This window comes from Oncorhynchus tshawytscha, linkage group LG26 (genome assembly GCF_018296145.1).
Source record: "Oncorhynchus tshawytscha isolate Ot180627B linkage group LG26, Otsh_v2.0, whole genome shotgun sequence".
Classification (NCBI taxonomy): domain Eukaryota; kingdom Metazoa; phylum Chordata; class Actinopteri; order Salmoniformes; family Salmonidae; genus Oncorhynchus; species Oncorhynchus tshawytscha.
Genome location: NC_056454.1, coordinates 666,001 through 681,727, shown reverse-complemented (window position 1 = coordinate 681,727; position 15,727 = coordinate 666,001). Strand labels below are relative to the sequence as shown.

The window sequence follows — 15,727 nt, the reverse complement described above, 5'->3', positions numbered from 1 at the left end:
CTGAGGAGTTAAGAAGTATTGGAGTCGTGTTGACAGCTGACATGCTCGGAGGTATACTGTCGGTGCTGGGAAGAACTACCTGTCTGCTCCACTAAACTGTCTCCCTACATATTCATCCACACTAATAAGTGTAGTGAAATGGGAGCAGCCTGAAAGACCAGTGGACACATTGGAGCACTCCTTAAATTGTGGGATGCCAGCTGTGCTAAAGACATTGTTCAATCAAACCCGCAACCTGGAAAGGGTGATTGTTGTACGTGCAGTGTGAGAGTACGGGGATTTTTTTTCATCAATGAGTGGAGATTAAACTTAACTAACATTGTCAAACATGTTCATTTTCAGCATGGATGTTTTTTTTTCTTCATTCTAGCATTTCTGGATCTGAACCCCTCTCTGTGCAACTGGGTCCTGGACTTCCTGATGAGCCCGACCACGGGTGGTGAAGGTAGGCAACAACACCTCCTCCAGACTGATGTTCAACACGGGGGGCCCCACAGGTGTGCGTGCTCACCTCCCTCATGTACTCGGTGTAAACTCATGACTGTGTGGCCATACACGTCTCGAACTCAGCCAAGTTTGCTAACGACACAACAGTGGTGAGCCTGATTAACAACAGCGACAAGACAGCCTACCGGGAGGAGGTGAGAGCCCTGGCGGAGTGTAGGGTCCTATAAAATCTGCAGAAATCACGGAATCCAGACATTAAAACGGAATTCAACAATATTCAAAAATGTATTGAACTTAGTAGGTAATCAACTACACTGAACAAAAATATAAATTCAACATGTTAAGTGTTTCATGTTTCATGAGCTGAAATTTAAGATCCCAGAAATGTTCCATACTCACAAAAATCTTATTTCTCCAGAAATGTTGGCACACATTTGTTTACATCCGTGTTAGTGAGCATTTCTCCTTTGCCAAGATAATCCATCCACCTGACAGGTGTGTCTTATCATTAAACAGCATGATCATTACACAGGTGCACCTTGTCCTGGGAACAATAAAAAGCCATTCAAATGTGCAGTTTTGTCACACAACAGAATGCCACAGATGTCTCAAGTTGAGGGAGTGTGCAGTTGGCCTGCTGACTGCAGGAATGTCCACCAGAGTTGTTGCCAGAGAATTTAAAGGGAAGCTCATCTGCGTGCTTGTCGTCCTCACCAGGGTCTTAACCTGACTACAGTTTGGTGTCATAACTGACTTCAGTGGGCAAATGCTCACCTTTGATGGCCACTGGCACGCTGGAGAAGTGTGCTCTTTCACGGATGAATCCCAGTTTCAACTGTACCGGGTAGATGACAGACAGTATTATTCTGTAATGTAGAAAATAGTAAAAATAACAAAAAAAACCTGGAATGAGTAGTCCAAACGTTTAACTGGTACTGTATGTATATACTTTATTATAGTCATGGCTCATCATATGTAGCTACACCACTTTTTTATTCATATACTGTCCATTCTGTCTATACACACCATTCACATAAATATAGTTATTTATATTCTGGACTCTGACATTGCTCATTCTGATACATTTGTCTTTCATTTCTTGTTATTTTTTAAAAACTTTTGGATAAAGTGTGTTGTTTTTGTATTGCTAGATATTGCTGCATTGTTGGAGCTATAAACATAAGCATTTCACTCCACCTGCGATAACATCTGCAAAATTGTGTACGCAACCAATAAACATTTTATTTTATGTTTACTTCTTGGCTCACAGGAAATGTTTTTAAAAGTCTGGGAACTAGGGATGTGACAATTGTAAAAATAAAAAAAATCTGTTTACAAATAATTCACAATTCAGATAATGGTCCTGCTTATGACGGCTAGGGGGCAATGCAGTTCAATCTGCCACAGTCCTGGCTACCAGACGGCACTTACTGCTGACCCCCACCCACTCGACAACCATGGTAGTTAATGTTGTCTTAGGTTCTCTGGTGTGTGCCTCTACTCCATGTTCTCGGTTATCAGTACATGGGACTTCATGTCCCTGTTCTTATCAATGTGATGGCTCATTGCAGTGATATACAAGTGTGTTCATCGACATCCAACAATCTGTTGTTTATGCTACGTATGGTGTTTGAGAGCTTGCGCTTTGTACATGCAGGACAATCATTGTACAATTTCTCCAGGCCATCTCCGGGCCATCACGGTTTTCGACATGTTATCTAGTAGTCTGGTTCTAGATATGCCATCAGGGCAGTGACGCTGACATCCTCTACCAGTGACAATGTCTGCATATCAATTGCAATCGTTTCTGTAATCAGCACAGTGCTTTTGTCACTACGTCCATTATCATACTGCTGCCAGTAACGGGTTGGGTCTCACGGTGCCTCCCTTTCAGATGGTTAAGCACCTGTTCTGCCACTGTAGCTCAATTCCACCTCAAACTTTGCATTTCACCACCTTCTCATTTAACTTCTCAAAGTATTGCCATACAGGACTTCACTGCTGTCTCACACTGACATTTTTCCAACTGTTAATGACGATGAGCGCTTTATATCCATGCCAAATAATTTGACAGATTCACATCTCCTCCTAAAAACATTCCAGCATTGTTGCGTTAGGTAATTGTTTATTTATGTTGTCCCTTTATGATGATGATCGGGTTCCTGTTAGTGGTAACTTTGTAATAACTGCAGTGTGATTTTTAGATATTTTTTGTGTGGGGGGTTTAGGTTAAGGATTTTTTTCTAAACGTTAACAATCCCAATGTTGTTTAAACAGTCACACCTCTACTGGGATACAAACGTTTTAAAAGATTACCAAACACTGCTTTTTATACTCATGTTCATCATCCAAACAGCAGCCAAGGGGGTTCGTTGTGGGTCTAATTGTGTCCATCTGCTCTGAGGAGGACTTGAGGAGAGGCTGATTTTTAGCCTGGGTCATGTTCATTAAGCTCTAAACAAGGGGATAAAAATGTATTGAAACGGGGACAGACTACCTGGACTCGTCAATAATAAACATACATTTTCTGTAGCAAGCTTTTTAAAACCATAGTGCCCTAATGAACACTACGCCGGTGGGTACCTGGGAACTACCGGGAAATACTCCAAACAAATAGTTTGGCATTAGAACGAACATGCACGTCGGCTGAAGCAGAAACAGACCGGCATCCAGTCTGGCACCCATACTAGAGCTCTATGGGTGTAAATAGTCAACAGTAACTACACGGTACTTACCAACCAGTGTACTCCCCCAGAACTATGCCGTAACATGCAACCTACCTCACTCCACCAGAGCCAGGTTGTTTGGTGCCCATTACCCATTAAAACAGACACCTGCTGAGGTAATAGGGGGATAAATACCAGTGGAGGTGTTAGTCAACATTTACCATCAACAGATCAATGTCTCTGACTCTTAAACCCTATTCGGACGGGATACGTTTTACTGGGGAGGTCTGGTAATGTAATTGTGTGAACGGGCACAACACCACATCTGTCATTTTTGTCCTGTCCAAATCTGCCATGGCAGTAATTTTTACATGGCAGGAGAGTAACAATTCCAGCCAGAGTAACCTACTGTTTGGTGAACTCCAAGGTCCTCTGATAATACTAGTCCCGTGTGAATCGGCATCCCTGTGTTTTCAGAAAAATGTCTGAGTTTGACTGGTGTTGTTCGCGGTTTGAGCAAGAAAACAACTGATTCGATAAATTGAACGAAGTGCTGCGCATAAGATGATATGTGTATGAATGGCCTACATGTATCAACTTTCACAGTGAATGCTCTTGTTTTTGTGTATGAATTGAATATTGCCAAATGCATGAGTAAAACATATTGTGCCTATTTAATGCAACCCTAAATCAACCCCTTTCAAAGCAGCATAAAACTGACCTAAATGTTTGGAAATGGTAAAGTTCACTTTCTCATCCATATGCTTAAAATGCATTTAAAGTGAAGGTGCACTGTTTAAAATATTCTAATGATATGATCACACTTCCTCAATTCAAATATTATGGCGACACTATACCAAAGAGTTATCAGTGTAACCCTGTGGTCGCCTGGACTTGTTGAAATTCCTAGATAATGCTTTTTAAGGCCAGGCACCACAGGCTGAAATTTTTGCATCTATCTAATGTCGTGTCTTTCGCATCATTCAAGTGAAGACTGTTATTTTATCAAATCAATTCTCTGTAATTATCATTACGTGATAACGTTGTGTAAACGTAATTAACTAGGAAGTCAGGGCACCAAGGAAAATCTTCAGATTACAAAGATATGATTTTCCGAATAGAACTCTACAGATATTTTAATATATGATCAATTAGTCTTCTAATTAATGAATTATTCTGTACCTCACGTTAGTCACATTCCAAATGTCGTAAATTGTTGGTTATCTGCATGAACCCAGCCTTTACTATGAATCTATACACCAATTATCTTAATAATTTATTTACCAACTAACTAAATAACCACAGAAATGCATAAACACACAGTAGATATGGTTACAAGGAAATGATAGGGGAGGTTCCCTAGTGGGCTAAGCCAATATGATGGCTTGGTGGACAAAGGGAAGTGGGTGTGGACTGAAAAGGGCGGGAAAGACTAAAGGAGTCACTACACAGTTGATAATTATATTAATTTTAATGCTAATCCTTTGCACATGAACGCTCACTCATTTGGGAATTATTGCAATCAATATATATTTACACCCAGTGTGTTGTCATGATCTCTGTTGGAATCATCAGTCCTTCTGTTGGAGAGTCAGTTCATCTTCTCTCTCTCTGCCTCCCTGAAGATCAAAGTCTTTCGTGGTTAGAATGGATACTTCAGAGTACCATTCAAAAATGCTCTCATAGAATAGAAGTTTTGGCAGTTGTCGGTCTTCGCATCCCAGGTTGACGGAATTTCTAGATGCAGACTAGTAATTGGTATCTAAGATTTTCTCTTGTATCGGGATCATAGTCTCAGAGTTGAACCATTTCCACTCTTGTAGCCATTGCTCCACGTGGTATGGTTAGGTATTCAACAACCATTGAAACCTTAGCACAAACTGAGGTTTTTGTGGTCTGAAGAGGATTTCCTCAGGAGGGGTTTTTATTCGTAACAGTAGAAAAGGGCTGTTCCATGACGCCAGATCATGTCTGTGCTCACAGGGGTGGGCCAATGACTTAGTTAAACTTTAACATCTCTAGGGTAGGGGGCAGCATTGGGAATTTTGGATGAAAAGCGTGCCCAAATTAAACTGCCTGCTACTCAGCCTTAAAAGCTAGAATATGCATAACATTTGTGGATTTTGATAGAAACACTCTGAAGTTTCTAAAACGGTTTGAATGATGTCTGTGAGTATAACAGAACTCATATGGCAGGAAGTGGGAAATCTGAGGTTTTTAGTTTTTCAAATCTTGGCCTATCGAATACACAGTGTCTATGGGGTCATACTGTACTTCCTAAGGCTTCCAATAGATGTCAACAGTCTTTAGAACCTTGTTTGATGCTTCTCCTGTGAAGTGGGGGCGAATGAGAGGGGAATGAGTCAGCGGTCTGCCAGAGAGGCACGAGCTGGCCATGCTCGTTTACGTGAGAGTTAGCTTGCGTTCCATTGCAATTCTGAAGACAAAGGAATTCTCCGGTTGGAACATTATTGAAGATTTATGTTAAAAATATCCTAAAGATTGATTTTATACATCGTATGACATGTTTCTACCGACTGTAATGGAACTTTTTGACTTTTCGTCTGGTCCTAGGGATCGCGCGTCATGAATGTGGATTACTGGGCTAAACGCGCAAACAAAAAGGAGCTATTTGGACATAAATGATGGACTTTATCAAACAAAACAAACATTTATTGTGGAACTGGGATTGCTGGGAGTGCATTCTGATGAAGATCATCAAAGGTAAGTGAATATTTATAATGCTATTTCTGACTTTGTTGACTCCACAACATGGCTGATATCTGTATGGCTTGTTTTGTTGTCTGAGTGCTGTACTCAGATTATTGCATGGTGCCCTTTTTCCGTAAAGTTTTTTGGAAATCTGACACAGCGGTTGCATTAAGGAGAAGTGGATCTAAAATGCCATGCATAACACTTGTATCTTTTAGCATTGTTTATTATGAGTATTCCTGTAAATTGAAGTGGCTCTCTGCAAAATCAAAGGGAGGGAGTTGACACTTGATTTAGAAACAGTCAGTCCCGCCAGAGTCTGGTTGAGTGCTAACGCTCTCGATTCAGGGCCACACATGCCCCCCCATGGCGATGAGGGTTACAGCTTCTGCTCTGCCGGCTGTCTGTGCCCTTCTTCTTTGTTCCCCTCTCTACATTCCCTTCTCCCGACTCTTCTAACTTCTAAAAACTATTTGAATACATAAGGAGATTGGACGTCCTGGCCAGTTCCGTGGCGTGACCTGTTCACATAACCGGAGTGACCATTTCTACATCAAGTGTTGTCAACTCTGTCAATCCGGGACATGCTGCTGTTCAAATCGAAATCGGTTATCCACTACCTGCAATTGATTACATCCTGGTCTCTCAGATGAATAATTAACAAATCTGTTTGAAAACGAAAGTATACTGAATCTAACTCTGACTCCAAAACAAACAACAATAAAACGGAAACTATCATGAATTATGTTTAGTTTTTAGTTGGGGGGGATCAAATGGGGTTCAAGTTTTTTTTCTAATGGTGTTGTCAAGCTTCTGAATCTGGCAGGTCACATTGACGTAGACTCAGCAAGATGATATTGCCAGGAGCAGCACCGCAGATATTGGGTGTGTTTGAGTGGTAAGGCTAATGCAACCGACTGTAGACAAAAGTTGTGGAGTGAAGTCGGAAGGTGCATCAGCGACAGGCGAAAGTCGGACACTATGTCGAAATAAACATGTGTCACACACTTACAAAATGGAATCATAATGTGTACATTGTACAACCAATTAGTGATAGAGCTTCAAATATTTTTTTATCATTTTTTAAAACGTTTTATTGAAGGTTAAGTTAAGAACAAATTCATTTTCAATGACGGCCTAGGAACAGTGAGTTAACTGCCTTGTTCAGGGGCAGAATGACAGATTTTTAACTTGTCAGCTTGGGGATTCGATCTTACAACCTATTGGTTACAAGCCCAACGCTCTAAACACTAGGCTACCCGCGGCACTTTTACTTGTAAATAGCCACTGTACAAATTGGTTCCTGTTTCAGCCGTGTCTTTGGTCACGTTTGCATGGGCCAAACAAAAACACCCTACAATAGTGCCTTCTACAATGCAGGGGATGGCTGCAGGATGAAGTTGGTGAAGAGCAACTGCAGATACTTGCAGTCAACTTCATGACCTTTGATCACATGAATTTTGTGAAGTTCGTGCAAGTCTGACAATTATCCCCAGAATGCAACACATTAGGTCACCAACTTGACAAAAGTGATCAATTTGAAAGCGACTATTAATATGAGCAAGATGCAAGACTTTGCTCTCACACGGTCACACAGAGTTTCTGCACATGTGCACCGGTGTGCTTCAAGCTGCTACAACGTGGTAGGTACAGGTCCAAAACAGCTAAGTTTAGCCTCGCGCTTCAACGCTCCTGGTTATTGCGAAAATTGACCCATTTCTACTGTTTACTTTGTGCATCTACGTCATCTCGCAGAGTATACCTTTAACCCTAAATTAGCCTATGACTTCACTTATGTATTACTGCCCCACAGTGGCACAAAAACGCTACAAGTAAATGGCTCCTAGCTTTCCATGCTACTTTCTATCCTGAACACTGAAACTTAAACAAAATAATGTAAAAAAACGAAATAGAAAATGTTTTACAAAACTTAAACTAAATAACGAGTAAAGTGGATCTGAAAACTAAACTGAAAAAAAAATAATTTAAACTAAAATAAATTAAAACGAATATAAAACACAACTATAATAACCTTTAACCTTGCTGGGGAGCCTCTGTTTTCTTCAAATAGTTAAAGAGCACTATTGCTCCTTTTTTAAAATATTTTTTTACAAATAATGAAATGTATGTCTGTTCTCCAGAAATAGTTAGGCTTAAGTATATGCTCTCTACAAGTCATTAATAAAATGTTTTCTCTAAAAAAGAGTATAGAGATTGGACGATAGTTGGTATACTCCCGTTTTCTCCAAATAACCATCTCCACTCGACAAATTGCTAAGAGTATTGGATGTCTCTTCTCAAGAGTGATTGAGTTTTATCTTGAGAGGTATACTGTAATGAACTACCAAAGGTTCTTGTCTCTTCTCCAGAGTTAATATGATTGAGTTTTATCTTGAGAGGTATACTATAATGAACTACCAAAGGTTCTTGAAGAGCAAGAGTTAATATGATTGAGTTTTATCTTGAGAGGTATACTGTAATGAACTACCAAAGGTACTTGAAGAGCAAGTGAGTGGGAAAATACTTGGAGTGTTCTGGTACGTTGAATTTACATGCAGTGCCTATGGAAAGTATTCAGACCCCTTGACTCTTTTCACATTTTGTTACGCTGCAGCCTGTATTTGGGGAGGTTCTCCCATTCTTCTCTGCAAATCCTCTCAAGCTCTGTCAGGTTGGCCAGGAGCTTTGGAGCACAGCTATTTTCAGGTCTCTCCAGAGATGTTCGATCGGTTTAAGTCCAGGCTCTGGCTGGGCCACTCAAGGACATTCAGAGACTTGTCCCGAAGATACTCCTGCGTTCTCTTGGCTGTGTGCTTAGGGGTCGTTGTCCTGTTGGAAGCTGAACATTCGCCCCCAGGTCCGGAGCGCTCTCAGCTCAGCGCTCTGGAGCAGGGTTTCATCAAGGATATCTTTGTACTTTGCTCCGTTCATCTTTCCCTCGACCCTGACTAGTCTCCCAGTCCATGCTGCAGAAAAACATTCCCACAGCATGATGCTGCCACCACCATGCTTCACCGAAGGGATGTTGCCAGGTTTCCTCCAGACGTGACTCTTGGCATTCAGGCCAAAGAGTTCAATCTTGGTTTCATCAGACCAGAGAATCGTGTTTATCATGGTCTGAGAGTCCTTTAGGTGCCTTTTGACAAACTAAAAGTGGGCTTTCATCTGCCTTTTACTGAGGAGTGGCTTCCGTCTGGAAACTCTACCATAAAGGCCTGATTGGTGGAGTGCTGCAAAGACGGTTGTCTTTCTGGAAGGTTCTTCCATCTCCACAGAGGAGCTCGGGAGCTCTGTCAGAGTGACTGTCGGGTTCTTGGTCACCTCCCTGGCCAAGGGTCTTGGTTGTTCCAAACTTCTTCCATTTAAGAATGATGGAGGCCACTGTGTTCTTGGGGACCTTCAATGCTGCAGAAATGTTTTGGTATCCTTCTATGCCTCAACACAATCCTGTCTCGGAGCTCTACAGACAATTCCTTTGACCCCATGGCTTGGTTTTTGCTCTGACATGCACTGTCAACTGTGGGACCTTATATAGACTGGTGTGTACTTTTCCAAATAATGTCCAATTAATTGAATTTATCACAGGTGGACTCCAAGTTGTAGAAACATCTCCAATGATTCTCAATGGAAACAGGATGCACCTGAGCTCAATTTCGAGTATCATAGCAAAGGGTCTGAATACTTATATAAATAAGGTATTGTTTATTTGTAATATAAAAATAAATAATTTAATACATTTTTGAATAAGGCTGTAAGGTAACAAAATGTAGAGAAAGTCAAGGTGTCTGAATACTTTCTGAATGCACTCTATTACATTTGTATTTTAAATATGTGAATATATTAGGCTTCCGTATGGGTTTAATACATCTAAATCAATGTTAAGTGTGTCTGTATCAATATGGACTTCAAAAAAACATAATGTCCTTTGGGGTGATTTTGAGCTGTAGTAATTCTATAAATAGGACCTTTAGGATCTTTTAGGTTTGTCTGGAGACATAATGACATGTTATCCACAGCACCACAGAGTGACCTGACCTGTATCAGTGGTTTTGACCAGATCACCTGCGAAGAGAGAGCTCCCCATGTACTCACTTAAGATTGTACTTTTCTATATCAGGTATCGTATGACTATGTTCAAAACCAAATAGTACTGCAATACAGAACTCAGATGCTAGGGTTAGTGGGAGTTAGGGTTAGGAGGGTTAGGGGTTATGGTTAGGGGTTAGGGTGGGGGTTAGTGGGGGTAGGGGTTAGGGTTAGTGGGGGTTAGGTTTAGGGGTTAGTGGGGGGGTTAGGGTTAGTGGGGGTTAGGGTTAGGGAGGGTTAGGTTTAGGGTTAGGGGTTTAGGGGGGGTTAGGGATAGGGAGGGTTAGGGAATGGGGTTAGGGTTTAGGGGTAGTGGGGGTTAGGGATAGGGAGGGTTAGCAGATAGGGTTAGTGGGGGTTAGGGGCTAGTAGGGGGGTTAGGGTTAGGGGGGGTTAGGGGTTAGGGTTATGGTTAGGGGTTATGGTTAGGGATAGGGGGGTTAGGGTTAGGGGTTAGGGTTATGGTTAAGGGTTATGGTTATGGGGGTTATGGTTAGGGGTTAGGGTTAGGGTTAGTGGGGGTTAGGGAGTTAGGGTTAGGGGTTAGGGTTAGGCTTAGTGGGGGTTGGGTTAGGGTTAGGGGTTAGGGTTATGGTTAAGGGTTATGGTTAGGGGTTATGGTTAGGGGTTAGGGTTAGTGGGGGTTAGGGTTAGGGGGGTTAGGGTTAGGGGTTATGGTTAGGGGTTAGGGTTAGGCTTAGTGGGGGTTCGGGTTAGGGGAGGTTAGGGTTAGGGTTAGGGGTTAGGGTTATCTGAATCTACGCAGAGCTGTATTGTTGTTAATTCCAAATCGAAGAGTCTCTTTTTATTTGAATCCAGTAATATAAAATTTTCTCCACTCCCTAATAGTCAGTCTCAGGGAATATTTGGCTGTTAGTTTCAGTCACCTGACCTCTTGTTACATGGCAACCGCATGTTTTCAAAAGAATCATCCACCCCTGAGATTCCACAGGTATTCTACAGCATGTGAGGAGAGGGAGAGACGTGTGAGAGAAAGTGTGTTACAGGTTGTAGACTACACTCACTAGGTGGCAGCTCTGCTTTGCATGACTGGGGCTGGTGGGGGGTGGGACTAGTATGTAGCTCTGATGTCATTCTTCTTAGTTCCAAAAGGCCTGCCCCTTTGACCGGCCCACACACTCCCACAGGTAGTTTTGGAGCTGTTAATTCGCTGCTGCCTAGCCCCTGCCGACCTGTGTTTGTGTGTTCTGCATTGTCACACTCTATTTGCTACCACACACGCTCCTACCTGCCCATTTCTCAGTTCTTCCCGGTGGTATGAACTTTGGATGCAGCAGTGAAGTGTCCAACTGTTGCGTGTCACATCTGCCAGAGAATTCCTGAGTGATTATTGACGGTGACTGAAGGTGGACACACCTCTCTACCTATTAGTCTCTCAGTCCTGACTGTCTGTCTCTCTACAGGACAATGTTATAGTCTTCCTCAGACTAAAAGAGGCACAGCTCTTTCGCTCAGGAGACCTCCAAGACACATCCACTAAAGTCAATGTCAAGTAAGTGCTGCTACATATGATACACAGATTACACATATTTACATACCGATGACAATATAATAATACATTTTTTGTCTATTGACTATTGAAAATATTTTTTTGCTGTCTATGACTGATCTGTGACTGGATCGTTATGAGACTAACTTTGAACAGAGATTTGCCTTTCTCCTAACAGACTTTAGATAGATACTTCCTTGGGCAAGTGTATGTGTGTGTGCGTGCGTGACTGGGGTGAACGTGTATGTATCTACAGTTGAAGTTGGAAGTTTACATACACCTTAGCCAAATACATTTAAACTCAGTTTTTCACAATTCCTGACATTTAATCCTAGTAAAAATTCCCTGTCTTAGGTCAGTTAGCATCACCACTTTATTTTAAGAATGTGAAATGTCAGAATAATAGTAGAGAGAATGATTTATTTCAGATTTGATTTCTTTCATCACATTCCCAGTGGGTCAGAAGTTTACATACACTCAATTAGTATTTGGTAGCATTGCCTTTAAATTGTTTAACTTGAGTCAAACGTTTCAGGTAGCCTTCCACAACATTCCCACAATAAGTTGGGTGAATTTTGTCCCATTACTCCTGACAGAGCTGGTGTAACTGAGTCAGGTTTGTAGGCCTCCTTGCTCGCACACGCTTTTCAGCTCTGTCCACACATTTTCTATAGGATTGAGGTCAGGGCTTTGTGATGGCCACTCCAATAGCCACTCCTTGACTTTGTTGTCCTTAAGCCATTTTGCCACAACTTTGGAAGTATGCTTGGGGTCATTGTCCATTTGGAAGACCCATTTGCGACCAAGCTTTAATTGATGTCTTGAGATGTTGCTTCAATATATCCACATGATTTTCCTACCTCATGATGCCATCTATTTTGTGAAGTGCACCAGTCCCTCCTGCAGCATAGTACCCCCACAACATGATGCTGCCACCCCCGTGCTTCAAGGTTGGGATGATGTTCTTCGGCATGCAAGCATGCCCCTTTTTCCTCCAAAAATAATAATGGTCCTTCTGGCCAAACAGTTCTATTTTTGCTTCATGAGACCAGTGGACATTTCTCCAAAAAGTACGATCTTTGTCCCCACGTGCAGTTGCAAACTGTAGTCTGTCTTTTTTATGGTGGTTTTGGAGCAGTGGCTTCTTCCTTGCTAAGCGGCCTTTCAGGTTATGTCGATATAGGACTCATTTTACTGAGGATATAGACACTGTTGTACCTGTTTCCTCGAGCATCTTCACAAGTCCTGAGATTGATTTGCACTTTTCGCAGCAAATTAGGTTCATCTCTAGGAGACACTGCTTCCTGAGCGGTATGATGGCTACGTGGTCCCATGGTGTTTATACTTGCGTACTATTGCTTGTACAGATGAACGTGGTACATTCAGGTGTTTGGAAATTGCTCCCAAGGATGAACCAGACTTGTGGGGGTCTACAATTTTTTTTCTGAGGTCTTGGCTGATTTCTTTTGATTTTCCCATGATGTCAAGCAACGAGGCACTGAGTTTGACAGTAGGCCTAGAAATACATCCACAGGTACACCTCCAATTGGCTCAAATGACGACAATTGCCTATCAGAAGCTTCTAAAGCCATGACATCATTTTCTGGAATTTTCCAAGCTGTTTAAAGGCACAGTCATCTTAGTGTATGTAAACTTCTGACCCACTGGAATTGTGATACTGTGAATTATAAGTGAAATAGTCTGTCTGTAAACAATTGTTGGAAAAATGACTTGTGTCATGCACAAAGTAGATGTCCTAACCAACTTTCCAAAACTAGTTTGTTAACAATACACTTGTGGAATGGTTGAAAAACGTGTTTTAATGACTCCAAGCTAAGTGTATGTAAACTTCTGACTTCAACTATACATACATACACAAAGGTATAGCATCTTTAACTTTTTCATTCTGCATAATTGCACATAAAACAAAGGTGTCATTGATTAAAAGCCAAACTTCCCACTTCAACTCTTTCTATCATCTATCTATCGATCGATCGATCTATCTATCTCAGCGCTGACAGTGAATGAGATATGTCTCTGTAAAGAGAGAGATTATGTGACAAGTCTGACTCAGTTCTGCCTTGCACTGCCTTAAAGGGAAATTCCACCCCAAAACTATCTTTTGGTATTTGTGTCATTAGTCCATTGTTGACATATTAGTCCATTTGATAAAGTTCCAAAATGTTTTGCATGTCAGCAATTAAGTTTTCAAAATATATAACTTTCAAAATACAGCCGGGATGATGCATTTTCCATCGTATGAAGTTTATGTATTTTGAAAGTTATATATTTTGAAATCTTGATTGCTGACATGCAAAACATTTGTGTAAAACAATACAGTGAAATCATTTATTAAGAGCTCTCCTAACAATGCAGTGTTAATAATTAAATAGGTAATAGAAAAAAAAAAGGTGTGTTTGTTTACAGTTTCTGTGTTGTTCTCCTCCTCATCTTTTCACTGGGCAGAGGTGCATGCGGTATGTCGAACAACCTGTTCAGTTTTCACACAGGTGTGTCTCAGGGAGGTGGCGGGAGGTAGAGACCGTCTGCTTAAACACATTGACGTAGCATGGAGAAACACCAACACATACACTATATATACAAAAGTATGTGGGCACCCCTTCAAATGAGTAGATTCTGCTATTTCAGGCACACCCGTAGTTGACAGGTGTATAAAATTGAGCACACAGCCATGCAATCTCCATAGCCACACATTGGCAGTAGAATGACCTTAATGAACCCTTATGAGCCCTCTCCTGTACTCCCTGTTCACCCACGTTTGCGTGGCCACGCACGCCTCCAACTCAATCGTCAAGTTTGCGGACGACACAACAGTGGTAGGCTTGATTACCAACAACGACGAGACGGCCTACAGGGAGGAGGTGAGGGCCCTCGGAGTGTGGTGTCAGGAAAATAACCTCACACTCAATGTCAACAAAACTAAGGAGATGATTGTGGACTTCAGGAAACAGCAGAGGGAACACCCCCCTATCCACATCGATGGAACAGTAGTGGAGAGGGTAGCAAGTTTTAAGTTCCTCGGCATACACATCACAGACAAACTGAATTGGTCCACTCACACAGACAGCATCGTGAAGAAGGCGCACCAGCGCCTCATCAACCTCAGGGGGCTGAAGAAATTCGGCTTGTCACCAAAAGCACTCACAAACTTCTACAGATGCACAATCGAGAGCATCCTGGCGGGCTGTATCACCGCCTGGTACGGCAACTGCTCCGCCCACAACCGTAAGGCTCTCCAGAGGGTAGTGAGGTCTGCACAACGCATCACCGGGGGCAAACTACCTGCCCTCCAGGACACCTACACCACCCGATGTTACAGGAAGGCCATAAAGATCATCAAGGACATCAACCACCGAGCCACTGCCTGTTCACCCCACTATCATCCAGAAGGCGAGGTCAGTACAGGTGCATCAAAGCTGGGACCGAGAGACTGAAAAACAGCTTCTATCTCAAGGCCATCAGACTGTTAAACAGCCACCACTAACATTGAGTGGCTGCTGCCAACACACTGACACTGACACTGACTCAACTCCAGCCACTTTAATAATGGGAATTGATGGGAAATGATGTAAATATATCACTAGCCACTTTAAACAATGCTACCTTATATAATGTTACTTACCCTACATTATTCATCTCATATGCATACGTATATACTGTACTCGATACCATCTACTGTATCTTGCCTATGCTGCTCTGTACCATCACTCATTCATATATCCTTATGTACATATTCTTTATCCCCTTACACTGTGTATAAGACAGTAGTTTTGGAATTGTTAGTTAGATTACTTGTTGGTTATTACTGCATTGTCGGAACTAGAAGCACAAGCATTTCGCTACACTCGCATTAACATCTGCTAACCATGTGTATGTGACAAATAAAAATTTGTTTTGATTTGATTTATAAGATGCAACCTTTCCAACAAGTCAGTTCATCAAATTTCTGAGAGCTGCCCCGGTCAACTGTAAGTAATGTTATTGTGAAGTGGAAACGTGTAGGAGCAACAACGTTGCTAGGAGCGTGTAGGAACAACAACGAAATCTTCTGGTTTCCAAACTGCCTCTGGAAGCAACGTCAGCACAACTGTTCGCCGGGAGCTTCATGAAATGGGTTTTCAAGCCCGTGCAGCACACAAACCTAAGATCACCGTGCGCAATGCCAAGCATCGGCTGGAGTGGTGTAAAGCGTGCCGACCATTGGACTCTGTAGCATTGGAAACGCTTTTTCTGGAGTAAAAATTCACGCTTCACCATCTGGCAGTCCGACTGGTCTGGGGCTGTT

General features: G+C 42.0%; 1 protein-coding gene across 1 annotated transcript in view; it reads left to right on the top strand.

The window, feature by feature from the left end:
• Positions 1-420: 420 nt before the first annotated feature.
• Positions 421-15,727, top strand: part of lmo7a (LIM domain 7a) — a 111,680-nt gene continuing 96,373 nt past the window's right edge. Inside the window, exons 1-2 of the mRNA XM_042306929.1 lie at positions 421-445; positions 571-641. Of these exons, the coding sequence (XP_042162863.1) occupies positions 421-445; positions 571-641 (96 nt within the window). The remainder of the gene's footprint in view (positions 446-570; positions 642-15,727) is intronic.